We start from the raw sequence: 13,226 nt of genomic DNA, 5'->3' as shown, positions 1-13,226 counted from the left end.
AGACCTATCAGAATCACACCAGACTTCTCAAGGGAAACTTGGAAAGCCAGAATGTCCTGGATAGATATCCTACAAACACGAAGGGAACATGGATGCCAACCCAGACTACTGTACCCAGCAAAACTTTCAATCACTATAGATGGAGAAAACAAGATATTCCATGACAAAACCAGACATTAAAAATACATATCCAGAAATCCAGCACTACAGTAAGTTCTAGAAGGGAAACTCCAAACCAATGAAGACAACTACTATCACAAAAACACAGGCAATAAATAATCCAATTTTACCAAACACAAAAATAAACAGGAGGGTGAAATACACACACAATGACACCACCAACAATAAATCCAAAACAAACAAGAACCAACAATCAATGGACATTAATATGCCTCAATGTCAATGGTCTAAACCTGCCCATAAAAAGATACAGGCTAACAGAATGGATACAAAGACAGAATTCATCCTTCTGCTGTATATAGGAAACACAACTCAACTTCAAAGACAGGAGTTACCTCAGACTAAAGGGTTGGGAAAATATTTTCCAATCAAATGGGCCCAAGAAACAAGCTGCTGTAGCAATACTAATATCTAACAACTTAGACTTCAAACTAAAATCAATCAAAAGAGACAAAAAGGGCATTTCATACTCATTACAGGAAAAGTTCATCAAGATGAAGTCTCAACCCTGAACATCTCTGCCCCAAATATGAAGGCACCCACATTTGTAAAAGAAATATTACTAAAGCTCAAACCACACATAAAACCACACACACTTATAGTAGGAGACTTCAACACTCTGCTTTCACCACTAAACAGGACCACCAGACAGAAACTTAAAAAAGAAACAAAGGATATAACAGAAGTTATGAGACAACTGGGTTTAACACATATTTATAGATCATTCCATCCAAACACAAAAGAATATATCTTCTTCTCAGCATCACTTGCAACCTTCTCTAAAATTGACCACATAATTTGCAACAAAGCAAACCTCCACAGATACAAAAGTTTTGAAATAACCCCCTGTGTCTTATCAGATCACCATGTTTTATGTTAGAATTCAACAGCAATACAAATTGCAGAAAACCTACAAATTCATAGAAATTGAATAACACACAATTGCACCATTCCTGGGTTGAGGAAGAAATAAAAAATAAATTAACGACATCCTAGAATTCAATGAAAATATACACACAGCATACCCAAATTTATGGGATATTCTGAAAGCAGTGCTAATAGAAATGTTCACAGCACTAAGTACCCACATGAAGAAACTGTAGAAATATCACACTAGAGATTTGACAGAACAACTGAAAGCTTTACAGAAAAAAGAATCAAACTCACTATGGAGGAACAGACACCATGAAATAATCAAATTAAGGGCTGAAATCAATAAAATGGAAACTAGGAGAACAATACAAAGAATCAACATAAGAAAGAGTTGGTTCTTTGAGAAGATCATCAAGATAAACAAACCTCTATCCAAACTAACCAAAAGGCAGAGAGAGAGAGAGCATGCTAAGTAACAAAATCAGAAATGAAAAGGGGGATATAACAACTGACACTGGGAAATCCAGAGAATCATCAGGACATACTTTGAAAATCTGTACTGCACAGAATTAAAAAATCTAAAGGAAATGGACAGTTTTCTTGATAGATATCACTTATCAAAATTAAACCAAGAACAGATAATAATTTTAAATCAATCTGTAACCCCTAATGAAATAGAAGCAGTCATCAAAAGCCTCCCAACCAAATAAAGCCCAGGGCCAGATGACTTCACTGTGCAATTCGACCATAAATTCAAGGAACAGCTACTTCCAGTACTCCTCAAATTATTCCACACAATAGACGCAGAAGGGACATTGCCAAATTCTTTTTAGAAGGCTACACTCACTTTGATACCCAAGCCACACAAAGATACAAGTTAAAAAGAGAACTCCAGACCAACATCCTCCATGAACATCAATACAAAAATACTCAACAAAATATTGGCAAATCTAATCCAAGAACACATCAGAAAAATCATCCACTATGATCAAGTAGGCTTCATCCCAGGGATGCAAGGATGGTTCAACATATGAAAATCCATCAATGTAATACACCATATAAACAAACTGAAAAAGAAAAACCACATGATCATCTCACTAGATGCTGAAAAGCCTTTGACAGAATCCAAAATCCCTTCATGATAAAGATCTTGGAGAGAATGGGAATAACAGGAACATATTTAAACATGATAAAAGCAATATACACCAAACGGACACCAAACATCAAACTAAATGGAGAGAAACTCAAGCGATTCCTCTAAAATCAGGAACAAGACAAGGCTGTCCACTCTCTCCTTATCACTTTAACATTGTACTTGAAATTCTAGCTAGAGCAATAGGACAAGAAAAAGAAATCAAAGGGACACAAATTGGAAAGGAAGAAGTCAAACTTTCACTATATGCAGATGATATAATAGTCTACATAAGTGATATGATAAACTCTACCAGGGAACTCCTACAGCTGATAAACACATTCAGGAAATTAGCAGGATACAAAATTAACTCAAAAAATCAGTAGCCCTACTATATACAGATGATAAATGCAATCAGAAAGAGATCAGAGAAACATCACCCTTCACAATATCCACAAGCATCATAAAATATCTTTATTAACAATAATCAAAAAAGTGAAATACCCGTACAGTAAGAACTTTGAGTCTTTAAAGAAAAAAATTAAAGAAGATACCAGAAAATGGAAAGATCTCCCATGCTCTTAGATAGGTAGAATCAGAATATTAAAAATGGAAATTTTGCCAAAAGTAATCTACAGATCAAAGGCAATCCCCATCAAAATCCCAACACAGTTTTTCACAGACCTTGAATGAACAATACTCAACTTTATATGGAAAAACAAAAGACCCAGAACAGCCAAAACAACTCTGTACAATAAAGGAACTTCTGGAGCCATCATCATCCCTGAATTCAAACTCTATTATAGACATAGTTCTGAAAACAGATTGGTATTGGCACAAAAATAGACAGATAGACCAATGGGATCGAATTGAAAACTCTGATAATAAGCCAAGCACTTATGGACACCTTGTTTTTGACAAAGATGCTAAATCTATACAGTGGAAGAAAGATCGCATCTTCAACAAATGTTGCTGGCACAACTGGATTTGGTCATGTAGAAGACTGCAGATAGATCCATATCTGTCACCATGCACAAAACTCAAGTGCAAAAGGATCAAATATCTCAACGTAAATCCAGGCACACTGAATCTTCTAGAAGTGTAATGGGAGATACCCTTGAGCGAATTGACACAGGAGACCACTTCCTGAACATTACACCAGTAGCACAGACATTGAGATCTGCAATTAATAAATGGGACCTCGTGGAAATGAGAAGCTTCTGTAAAGCAAAGGACTCAGTCAGCAAGAAACAATGACAGCCCACAGAATGGGAAAAGATATTCACCAAACCCACATCTGACAGATGGCTGAGTTCCAAAATATACAATGAACTCAAGAAGCTAGGCACCAAAACACCAAACAATGAAATCAAACAGTGGGGTGCAGAACTAAATAGAGAATTCTCAACAGAGGAATCTGAAATGGCTGAAAGACACTTAAGAAAGTGCTCAAAAATCCATGGCCATCAGAGAATTGCAACTCAAAACAACTCTGAGATACCATCTCACACTGGCCAAAATGGCTAAAATAAAAAACACCAATGACAATATATGCTTGAGAGGATGAGGAGAAAAAGAAACACTCCTTTGTTGCTGGAAATTAGTATGGCAGTGGCTCAGAAAAAATGGGAATCAGTCTACCTCAAGATCTAGCAATTTCTCTCTTGGGCATATACCCAACTAATGCACATTCATACAACAAGGACATATGTTCAACCATGTTCATAACAGCATTGTTTGTAATAGCCATAACTGGAAAGCAACCTAGGTGCCCCACAAATGAAAAAAATGGATAGAGAAAATGTAATACATTTTTGCAATTCAGTACTACTCAGCAGAAATAAGCAGTGGAATCTTGAAATTCGCAGGCAAATCAATGGAACTAGAAGAAACCATCCTGAGTGAGGTAACCCAGTCACAAAAAGACAAAAATGTTATGTCCTCACTCATATATGAATTTAAGGAATAGAGCAAAGGATTACCAGCCTACAATCCTCTTCACCAAAGACACTAGGAAACAAGAAGGACTCTAAGGGAAAAATGATGGATCCCAGGAATGGGAAGGGGCAATAATTCCTGAGCTAATTGGGAGCATGATGGTAGGGAAGAGGAAGATGCCAGAATTAGATGAGGAGAATAAGAGAGGAGAGGAGGAAATGGAGGAGCAGAAATATCCAGATGGGGAAAGAATAGAGTAGAGCAGGATGAGAGATACCATATTAGAGGGAGCCATTAAAAGTCCAAGGAGAGATCTGACACTAGGGAAATTTCCAGAGATCTACAAGGGTGACACCAACTGACAATTTAGGCAATGGTGGAGAGGATAACCTAAATGCCCTTCCTTTATAATGAGAATGATGACTACATTTTCTGCCATCCTAGAGTCCTCACCCAGTGGCTGATGGGAGCAGAGGCAGACACCCACAGATATATACTGAACTGAACTTTGGAACTTAGCTGCAGAGATGGAGGAATGAAGATTAAATGGGTCGGTACCAGGCTAGAGAAAACCACAGAAACAGCTGGCCTCTACAAGGGGGAGAATATGGACCCCAGACTGCTCTCTGGGAGGCCAGTACAGGACTGATACAGACCCCAGAACATGGATGTCAATTAGGAGGCCTCCACACTCCAGGGGGCCCCTGGTAGTGGATTAGTATTTTTCCCTGGTGTAAGAAGGGATTTTGAGAGCACATCGTATGTGAAATGATGCACTCCCGGCCTGGGCACATGGGGGAGGGCCTAGACCCGTCCCAGGATGTTGTGGTGGACTTTGGGGATCGCCTGTGGAGGGCCTACCCTGCCTGGGGAGTAGAGGGTGGATCCGGTGGGGGTAGGTGGGGGAAGGGTGGGGATTGGGGAGGGAGAGGAAGAAGGGATTGACATGTGAAGCCGCTTGTTCCTAATATGAACTAAAAAAATTACAAAAAATTAAACAATAGCATCAATAACCTATGAACAGTTATTCTAGCATTTTAAAATATGAAGGAAAATACAGTCTTACCTACATCAGTGAGGTTCTTGTAGGTCTCTAGCATTACATCTTTGTAGAGTTTCTTTTGAGATATATCCAGCAAAGCCCACTCTTCCGAAGTGAAGTCGATATGCACATCATCATAGGTAATGGCATTCTGAAATCTCACATGCATGTATGCAACTGAAATCATGATACTGGCCATATTGTAACGTATGTTTCTGTAGCACATGATTTTAAGATGTCTTACTTTTATGCTATGGAAAATTTGTTTAATGAAGTAAATATGTGTTGCTTTTGTTTATGCTGTGCTTTTGCGAAGCTGTGATTCTTAGCCTGTATGCAACATCTGATGATCATACAGGTGATTCTTCAAAAGCTAGGCAGGGGAAAGGATATGCTGTGGTAGCAGGACAAAGTATATATAGAGGGATAAATCTGGAAGTAAGGATCAAGATAAAAAGAAGAGGAGGATGGTAAGAGCCAGCTACCCAGCCACACTGCAAGTAGTGTATTAGGACACAAAGTAAGATATCCAAGAATGGGAAAAGGTAATAGTCTAGATCCAAAAGGTAGATGTTAACATTTAAGTTAATAAAAATTGGCTAGAAAGAAGCCAAGAAAAGGCCAGGCGTTTATAAGTACTAATATGCATCGGTGTATCTATTTGGGACCTCGGAGGTACCCTCACCAAAAGGTAAAATCTAAAGAGCTAAAGGAGTAAAATATTATGCAAAACTTTGGTACCTAACATGGAGCCATATTTCCATATGAGGCCTGAGAAAGCTGAAAAAATGTTTATCCTTAATGAGTTTCTGCCTATTGTGAACCTTTGAACAGCCAGTGCACTCAGTAGTAATGATAACCTCATGACAGCCACAGCACAATCATGGGAATGCTAGAGCTCTAGGAAGGCTGCATGAAGTTGTTGGTGACCTACCTCTGACTGCGTTGTGAGTTTTAAACTTTGCTCTGACAAACTCAGAGGCAGGAATAGACATCTGGGAGTGCATGCTGAAGATCCTGTGTAGCATAGCAGTCTAATGTTTGCTTTAACAGTAAAATGGCTAAAAGGCCTACAATAAAATAGCTTGAGCTGTAAATGGAATTGAAAGAGGCAAATGTTGAAATAAAGGAGTTTATATGCTTTATGAATGCCTTAAATTTATATAGCAAAAATATTTGTCAAATAAGAGTCAAACATGCTTTGGAGAAGTAGTTCTACTTCTGTTTCCAAAGGAAAGAAGAGGCTATGAATTTGCTCCAGGTTGACATAGATTTGGTTAGAGCAAGTGAGACCTCTAGAACGTGATAGGCCATATTAATCAACAAAAAGTTACTGATGGTCTTCAGAGGAGTTCAAATTTTCTCAGGGACCCCTTAAGTATGCCTTTATCCACAGAAAGCAGGAAGTCTCTGGAGTACATAACTTCCATATTTCTCAATGTTGGAGGTTGGGAGGCTTTTGATTATTTGGTGGATCATCGATGACTGTTATATTTAGGGAAATAAAAGAATGTTAGGATAAAAGGGTAGATTATTAAATATACTATAACTTAAAAACAATTATTAATCTCAAATATTTTATATATTAATAGAAATTTAATTTAATTTCTGTTATACCACACTGTATATGTTTGTACTCTTGCTTAAAAATATGTTTTCATATTGATACAAATTTAAGTTTTTCCTGCTAAAACACATTGTATTTATGTTTCCACTCATGTTTGCAACAAAGTAATGATTCCAAAATTCCCTGTTTTTCAAAGAATATTGACCTAAACAATAATGGCAACAGTATTACCTGTGACCCTGGATTGGTGAACTTTGGAGTCATGGTATTGTGTTCCTACTGCAGGAAAATAATAATGGAGGAGCCCTTCCTATAATAGTCATTGGATGCTTCTATATTGTTTCACAAAAATATTTTGTGATGTGTGTTTCCATCACACACTGAACATCTCTCAGTTTTTTGTATATGATCTGAAATTGTTCAAGTAAGTTTTCTTGAAGATTTGGCCTAACTGCTATGTTACCATATTTGTATGTTATTTACAATTCTACTACCCTCTTCAAAGACAGCAGATTTTGCAAGTGAACCCTCAATTTTGAACATTATGTGTCTGCTCATTTTATTATTTTTGATAACATTGTTTATAGAGGGTATGTAAATAATGTTCATAATGCTATATGACAACTTTAAATAACATTACATGTTTATATAGTTTTCCTGAAAAGATCAGATGACAGCCCTCAGGAGTCAATTTGCTCTTCCCCCCAACATAGGTCCTACAGATTCAAATTAAAGTAGGAACACATGGTAGGAACTACCTTCATCCACTCATCCATTTCACATAATTTTAATATTAGCTAGATAAAAGGGTTAAATTCAATAGATTAAAAGTAAGAGATCAAATCAATCATTCTCAAACTGTGGGTTGAAATTTCTTTGGCAAACTTCTATCTCCAAAAATGTTTTCATTTCAATTCTTAACACTGCCAAAATTACAGTAATTCAGTTGCAATAAAGATAATTTTATGGTTAGGCATCACCACAACATGAAGGTTAACATTCATTGCTCTAGGAACATTGTCCATCAACTTATCCTTACTTTCCACTGTTAAACCAAAAACATTTAAATTTGATCCACCTTTTGGGTTTATATACTGATAAATTTTCCAATTCCACCTTGCTGTTTTCAATTTATTTGTTGTCATGCCCTATTAACAAGTATATAAGACACAGACACATGAGTTTGAGCCTTACACCTACCACATTTAGAGTTTCTGAAGTTCAGTGGGCAACTGATATTTATTTGCAATATACTCTTCATAATTTAATATAAAATGCATATCCAAGATTTGAATAACTTATAAATGTAACTAATGCATGATTTAGAGTCAGTGTATCTCACATTAACTTAACAGCTCTATTTTCCCTTTAAGCATGAGGTCAGACCCTAATGGTTATAACCTTTATATGTGTTTTCAATTTCATCATATGATACTTAGTCATTATCTTCATTGATTTTTTTTAACATTTTGAGACTTAGATGTGAGCACAGCTGATGTACTGTGGAAGGTTTGTGATAGAACCTACAGTTTGATAGGTGATCAGGACAGGCGAGAAAAATAAATTACTCTGCTGAAGGTAAATTACTCCTTCAGACCTCAGGTCCTGGTGAACTTAAGGGTTCAACATTCTAGTAAATATGATTTTTTCAGGTTTTTGAATCTTTTAAAATTTGAATTAGAAACAATCTTAATTTTTATACCAGTCCCAGTTCCTTACCCCTCCCATCCACCCATACCCGACATTGACCCCATCCCATTCCTCTTCTGCTCAAAAGAAAAGGTGAAGACTTCCATATGGGATCATCATAATTTATCACATCATATGGGGCAGGGCCTAGAACCTCCAAAGTGTGTCTAGGCTGACAGAGTACCCCTCTATGGCGATTGGGCTCCCAATATCCATTCATACCCTAGAGATATATACTTTTCCACGACTAGAGGCCCCATAGACTGCCAACCTCTCCTAACTGACTCTCACATTCAGTGGGCCTAGTTCTGTCCTATGCTGGTTCTGAACTGTCAGTTTGAAGTTCATGAGCTCCTCCATGTTCAGGTCACCTATTTCTGTGGGCTCCCCCAGCCTGGTCATGAATACATTGCTCATCACTAATCACTCTCTACAACTGGATTCCTGGAGTTCAGGTCAGTGCTTAGCTGTCCATGTCTGCTTCCATTAGGTACTGGATGAAGGCTCTAGCAAGGCATATAAGGTAGGAATCAACCTTGTTATATGGGAAGGGCATTTAGGATAGTCTCTTTACTGTTGCTTAGAATCTTATTTTGGGTCATCTTTGCATGTATCTGGGCATTTCCCTAATGCCAGAAAACAGGAGAACATGTCACACAGAATGAACTTACAAGGCTCATAGTGGCTCAGAGCAAGTGAAGTGGCTATCATGGAGCCTACACAACACTGTGTCAGGAACTCTGCAAACATTCTTTGGTTGTTGAGCTTTGTTTGTTTATGGGATTCCTAGCAGTAGCTCTTATGGTATCTCTGACTCTTTTGCCTGCTCTTAGGACACTTGCTTCTACTGAGTTACCTTGATCAGCCTTATTTGGGTTTTGTGCCTAGTCTTATTGCAACTTGTCATGGTAGGTTTGGTTGACATCCATTGGAGGCCTTCTCTTTTCTGAAGGGAAACAGAGTATAAGTTGATTTGGGGGAATGGCTATTGAAGAAAGGGCTGGAAGGAGCAGAGGTAGGGGAAACTGTGTATTAATTCCAAGTTCATTGATTCTCATAACATATATCAGCCCCCAAATCACAAATTTCCAAATTCTCTACTAATACTCAAGACAATGTCTTGACTGTCACATTTTCTATAATTAAGAAACAAATTAAGGAATCCCAAAAGACACCAGCATGTGAAATATTTCCACTCAAGAGGAATATGTCCGTATTCCTGCCCCAAATTCAGGGAGATATCCCTTCTTCATGTGAGTGTCACACCAGGCAGAAAAGCAGGTAAGGTGGGTAACCACCTCATGAAACTACCATACTACCTACATTACCAGGAACAGTCCAACAACCCATTAGCTGCCACCCTCAAAGCCATGACCCCACAAACAAATTGGATGAACATCTTCTGCTCAACTGCAGGTCACACATTTCAGAAGACAGGTAGGCAAACTGAAGAAAGACACCGTTCTGGATCAGAGTTCATGGCAGTACAAATACACATTGGTTCCTCTCTAGTGGACCATCTCCATTCTTTCAATAACCCCCAACACTATTTATAATCCAAATCCCTCCTCATCTCTATGTTGTAGCCTCCAACATTAGCTTAATCCTTGTGCTCAAACAAAGGATACACCATCTACCAGAATTCCATATGGGGCACATGACCACATAACTCACCCAGTCTCTCCATGCCCCTTCAACACTATCAACAGATTCTATCCTCACTTCCAAACTATTACAAACTGTAATAGTTTGAAACTATTACAGTTTCAAACTTTGGCAGATACTTCTGGCTGGAACAAAGTCCAAACCTAGAGCAAGATTCCCCAGCCTGCAAATTGTGGTGAGAAGCCCAGTTCAACCATAGGTCACACAGAACAGAAGATCAGAGAGCAAATAGAAAGCAAGGAAAAACACCCTTTCAACAAAGAAAAACTGAGAAATCAGCACCTAGACCCACAATCATCTGAAAGCAAGATAACTGGGCAGTAGCATAAAAACACAACCAACAGCCACCATACTAATAAGTCACTACCACTACCAGACTTCGCCTATCGTACTGCAGACAAGTCATGAATATTCCAAAACTTTTGAAGTGCAATTAAGACCAAATTTATAAAGATGATAGAAGTCCTGAAAGTTGAAATGATTTAATGACTTAAAGAATTCTGAGAATGGATAAATGAAATAGTGTTGCTGTGGTTAAGTTACATAAATATAACGAGATTTGATAATGTACTGACTTTTTTGTTACCCACAGACCATTGTCTATCTTTTTGGGAGTATAGAAGAGAAAGTCAAGTTAGGTACTGAAGGAAAAACATGTGGAAGTATTGTTTTTATTTTTTAATTTTGGTTTTTGAATATAGGGTTTCTCTGTGGCTTTGGAGGCTCTCCTGGAACTAGATCTTGTAGACCAGTCTGGTCTCAAACTCACAGTGATCCTCCTGCCACTGCCTCCCAAGTGCTGGTATTAAAGGCATGTTCCACCGATGCACAGAAAATCATTGTTTCTTGATAATCATTTTTGCTTTGTCCCTGTCTTGTACTCTGCTGGGTTTCTTAAGCAGCCAATGCCCACTTGCTAAGACATATGGCCAACTCAGTCGAATTCTTCTTCTCATATCAACCATGAGTTAATACAATCTTTTTCAGGCAGAAATCAGACATTCTGTTCGAAGAATATACTCAATTGATGAAACTGAGAATCTTCTGTAAGTCAAAAGACATAGTCAACAAGAGAAAATGGCAGCCCACAGAATGGAAAAGACATTCATCAACCATACATTTGAGAGAAAGCTGATTTCCAAAATATACAAAGAACTCAAGAAGCTTAGCACCAAAACACCAAAAATCCAATTAAAAATTGGGAAACAGAATTGGAGTCTTCTCAATAGAGGGATCAAAATGGCTAACAGACACTTAAGAAAGTGCTCAATATACTTAGTCATTGGGGAAATGCAAATCAAAAAAACTCTTAGGTAGTGTATTGCTCCTGTCAGAATGGCTAAAATCAAAACTACAAATGAGAGTTTAAGCTGGAGATGATGTGGGGAAAGGAAAACACTCCTTCACTGCTGGTGGAAGTGTAAACTCTTCCCATCACTTTGGAAATAAGAATGGTGGTTCATCAGGAAAATGGCAATCAGTCTACCACAAGATCCAGCAATTCCACCAATAGGCCAAAAGATAAACATTCATACAAGAAGGATACATACAATCTGTTCAACTATGTTCATAGCAGCATTATTTGTAATAGCCATAGCCAGGAAGAAACCTAGGTGCCCCTGAACTGAATAATGGATAGAGAAAATACGCTATATTTACACAATGGAATACTACTCAACAGAAAAAAAACACAATGAAATCTAAAAATTCACAGGCAAATTCACAGAAGAAAGCATCCAGAGTGAGGTAACCCAGTCACAAAAAGACAAACATGGTAAGAACTTACTTACATATGGGTTTTATACATGGAACAAAGGATTAACAGCCTACAATCCACACTACCAGAGAAGCTAGGAAACAAGGATAATCATGAGATATGGATGGCTCCATAGAAAAGGGGAAAGGGACAAATCTCCTGAGCTAATGAGGTATGTTCTTAACACACAGTTGACAGTATTTTATCTTCAAATAATTTTCAAACCTCCCATAGGGTTAGAATGTGCTGAAAGAAACATTATTGTAGTTCCTGGCTATGCCTCCAACACAAGAAAATAATCTTTTCTAGATCTCAATGATATGCATTACTGCAGACCCTCCTATATTACTGGTCTCCATAGGACCTTCCCCTTGTCCTCCTGCATATAATTGAAAAGTTTCTATATGCCAATAAGCCTCTTTGATGATTCAGCAATCCAAATCAGACCAAATCAAAATGAAATAGAAAAAGCTCTCCTCGCCTCTCTCAGATGTCTTCTCCGTCTTAGCCGGACCCGAGCTATGTGATCTCTGAATTTCCAGGGCCATCGCCATGTGGGATAAAGAGTAATGGTGGAGACTGCAGTTCCCAAAACAACAGCCAAAACCTCGGGGGCAGGAGCAGCAGCAGTGCCAAGGGCCTCCCTACCCTGATATCCACAGTTACTGCCCTGGCTCTGGGGGTGGGCGAAGGGGGAGGGGCTGGAAGAAACGGGTCAACTGCAGATATTTTATGCATGAGGTTTGTAATAAAGGAGATAACTCTCCATATTCCATGACCCCTCTGACAGTCCATACGTTGTAGTGTGCAAGTATTTTCAAAGAGGGAACTGTGTTTATGGAAACCACTGCAAATATGAACACAGCAAGCAACTGCTGAAGTCCCCCCACAGAGCTTAGTGACCAACGAAGTCAGAGAAGGAGCCAGCTGTGGTGGAGACAAATAAGCAGCTTTGCCCCTATGCTGCAACAGGAGAGTATCGCTATGGGGAAAAAGTGTGTATCTCCACTGAAACTCCTGTTACATGTGTGGCCTGCAGGTCCTAAACCCAATGGATGCTGCCCAGAGGTCCCAACACATAAACTCTGGCATTGAGGCCCATGAGAAGGACATGGAGCTCTCTCTCTTTTGCTGTGCAGTGCAGCAAGGATATGGTATGTGGGATCTGCATGGAGGTGGTCTATGAGAAAGCCAACCCCAGCGACCACTGATTTGGGATCCTGTTCAAATGCAACCACACTTACTGTCTCAACTGCATTTGCAAAGGAAGAAGTGCTAAGCAATTTTAGAGCAAGATCATAACATGAGACTCCTCCCCAATCTTCATTTGTGCTTTCTATTTTGGGGAAGAATTTAGTATCTTGTGCCAACTTCCAACAGGAAG

The 13,226-nt window shown here is 38.6% G+C and overlaps 1 protein-coding gene across 1 annotated transcript in view; it reads left to right on the top strand.

Moving 5' to 3' along the window:
• The window catches only part of LOC113837900 (zinc finger protein 431-like), a 24,023-nt gene extending 11,403 nt beyond the window's left edge, over nucleotides 1–12,620 (top strand). Inside the window, exon 5 of the mRNA XM_035453829.1 lies at nucleotides 12,351–12,620. Within this exon, the coding sequence (XP_035309720.1) occupies nucleotides 12,351–12,620 (270 nt within the window). The remainder of the gene's footprint in view (nucleotides 1–12,350) is intronic.
• Nucleotides 12,621–13,226: the final 606 nt, after the last annotated feature.

The sequence above is a fragment of the Cricetulus griseus genome, unplaced genomic scaffold (assembly GCF_003668045.3).
Source record: "Cricetulus griseus strain 17A/GY unplaced genomic scaffold, alternate assembly CriGri-PICRH-1.0 unplaced_scaffold_34, whole genome shotgun sequence".
Taxonomy (NCBI): domain Eukaryota; kingdom Metazoa; phylum Chordata; class Mammalia; order Rodentia; family Cricetidae; genus Cricetulus; species Cricetulus griseus.
This window is presented reverse-complemented; position numbering and strand designations above follow the sequence as displayed.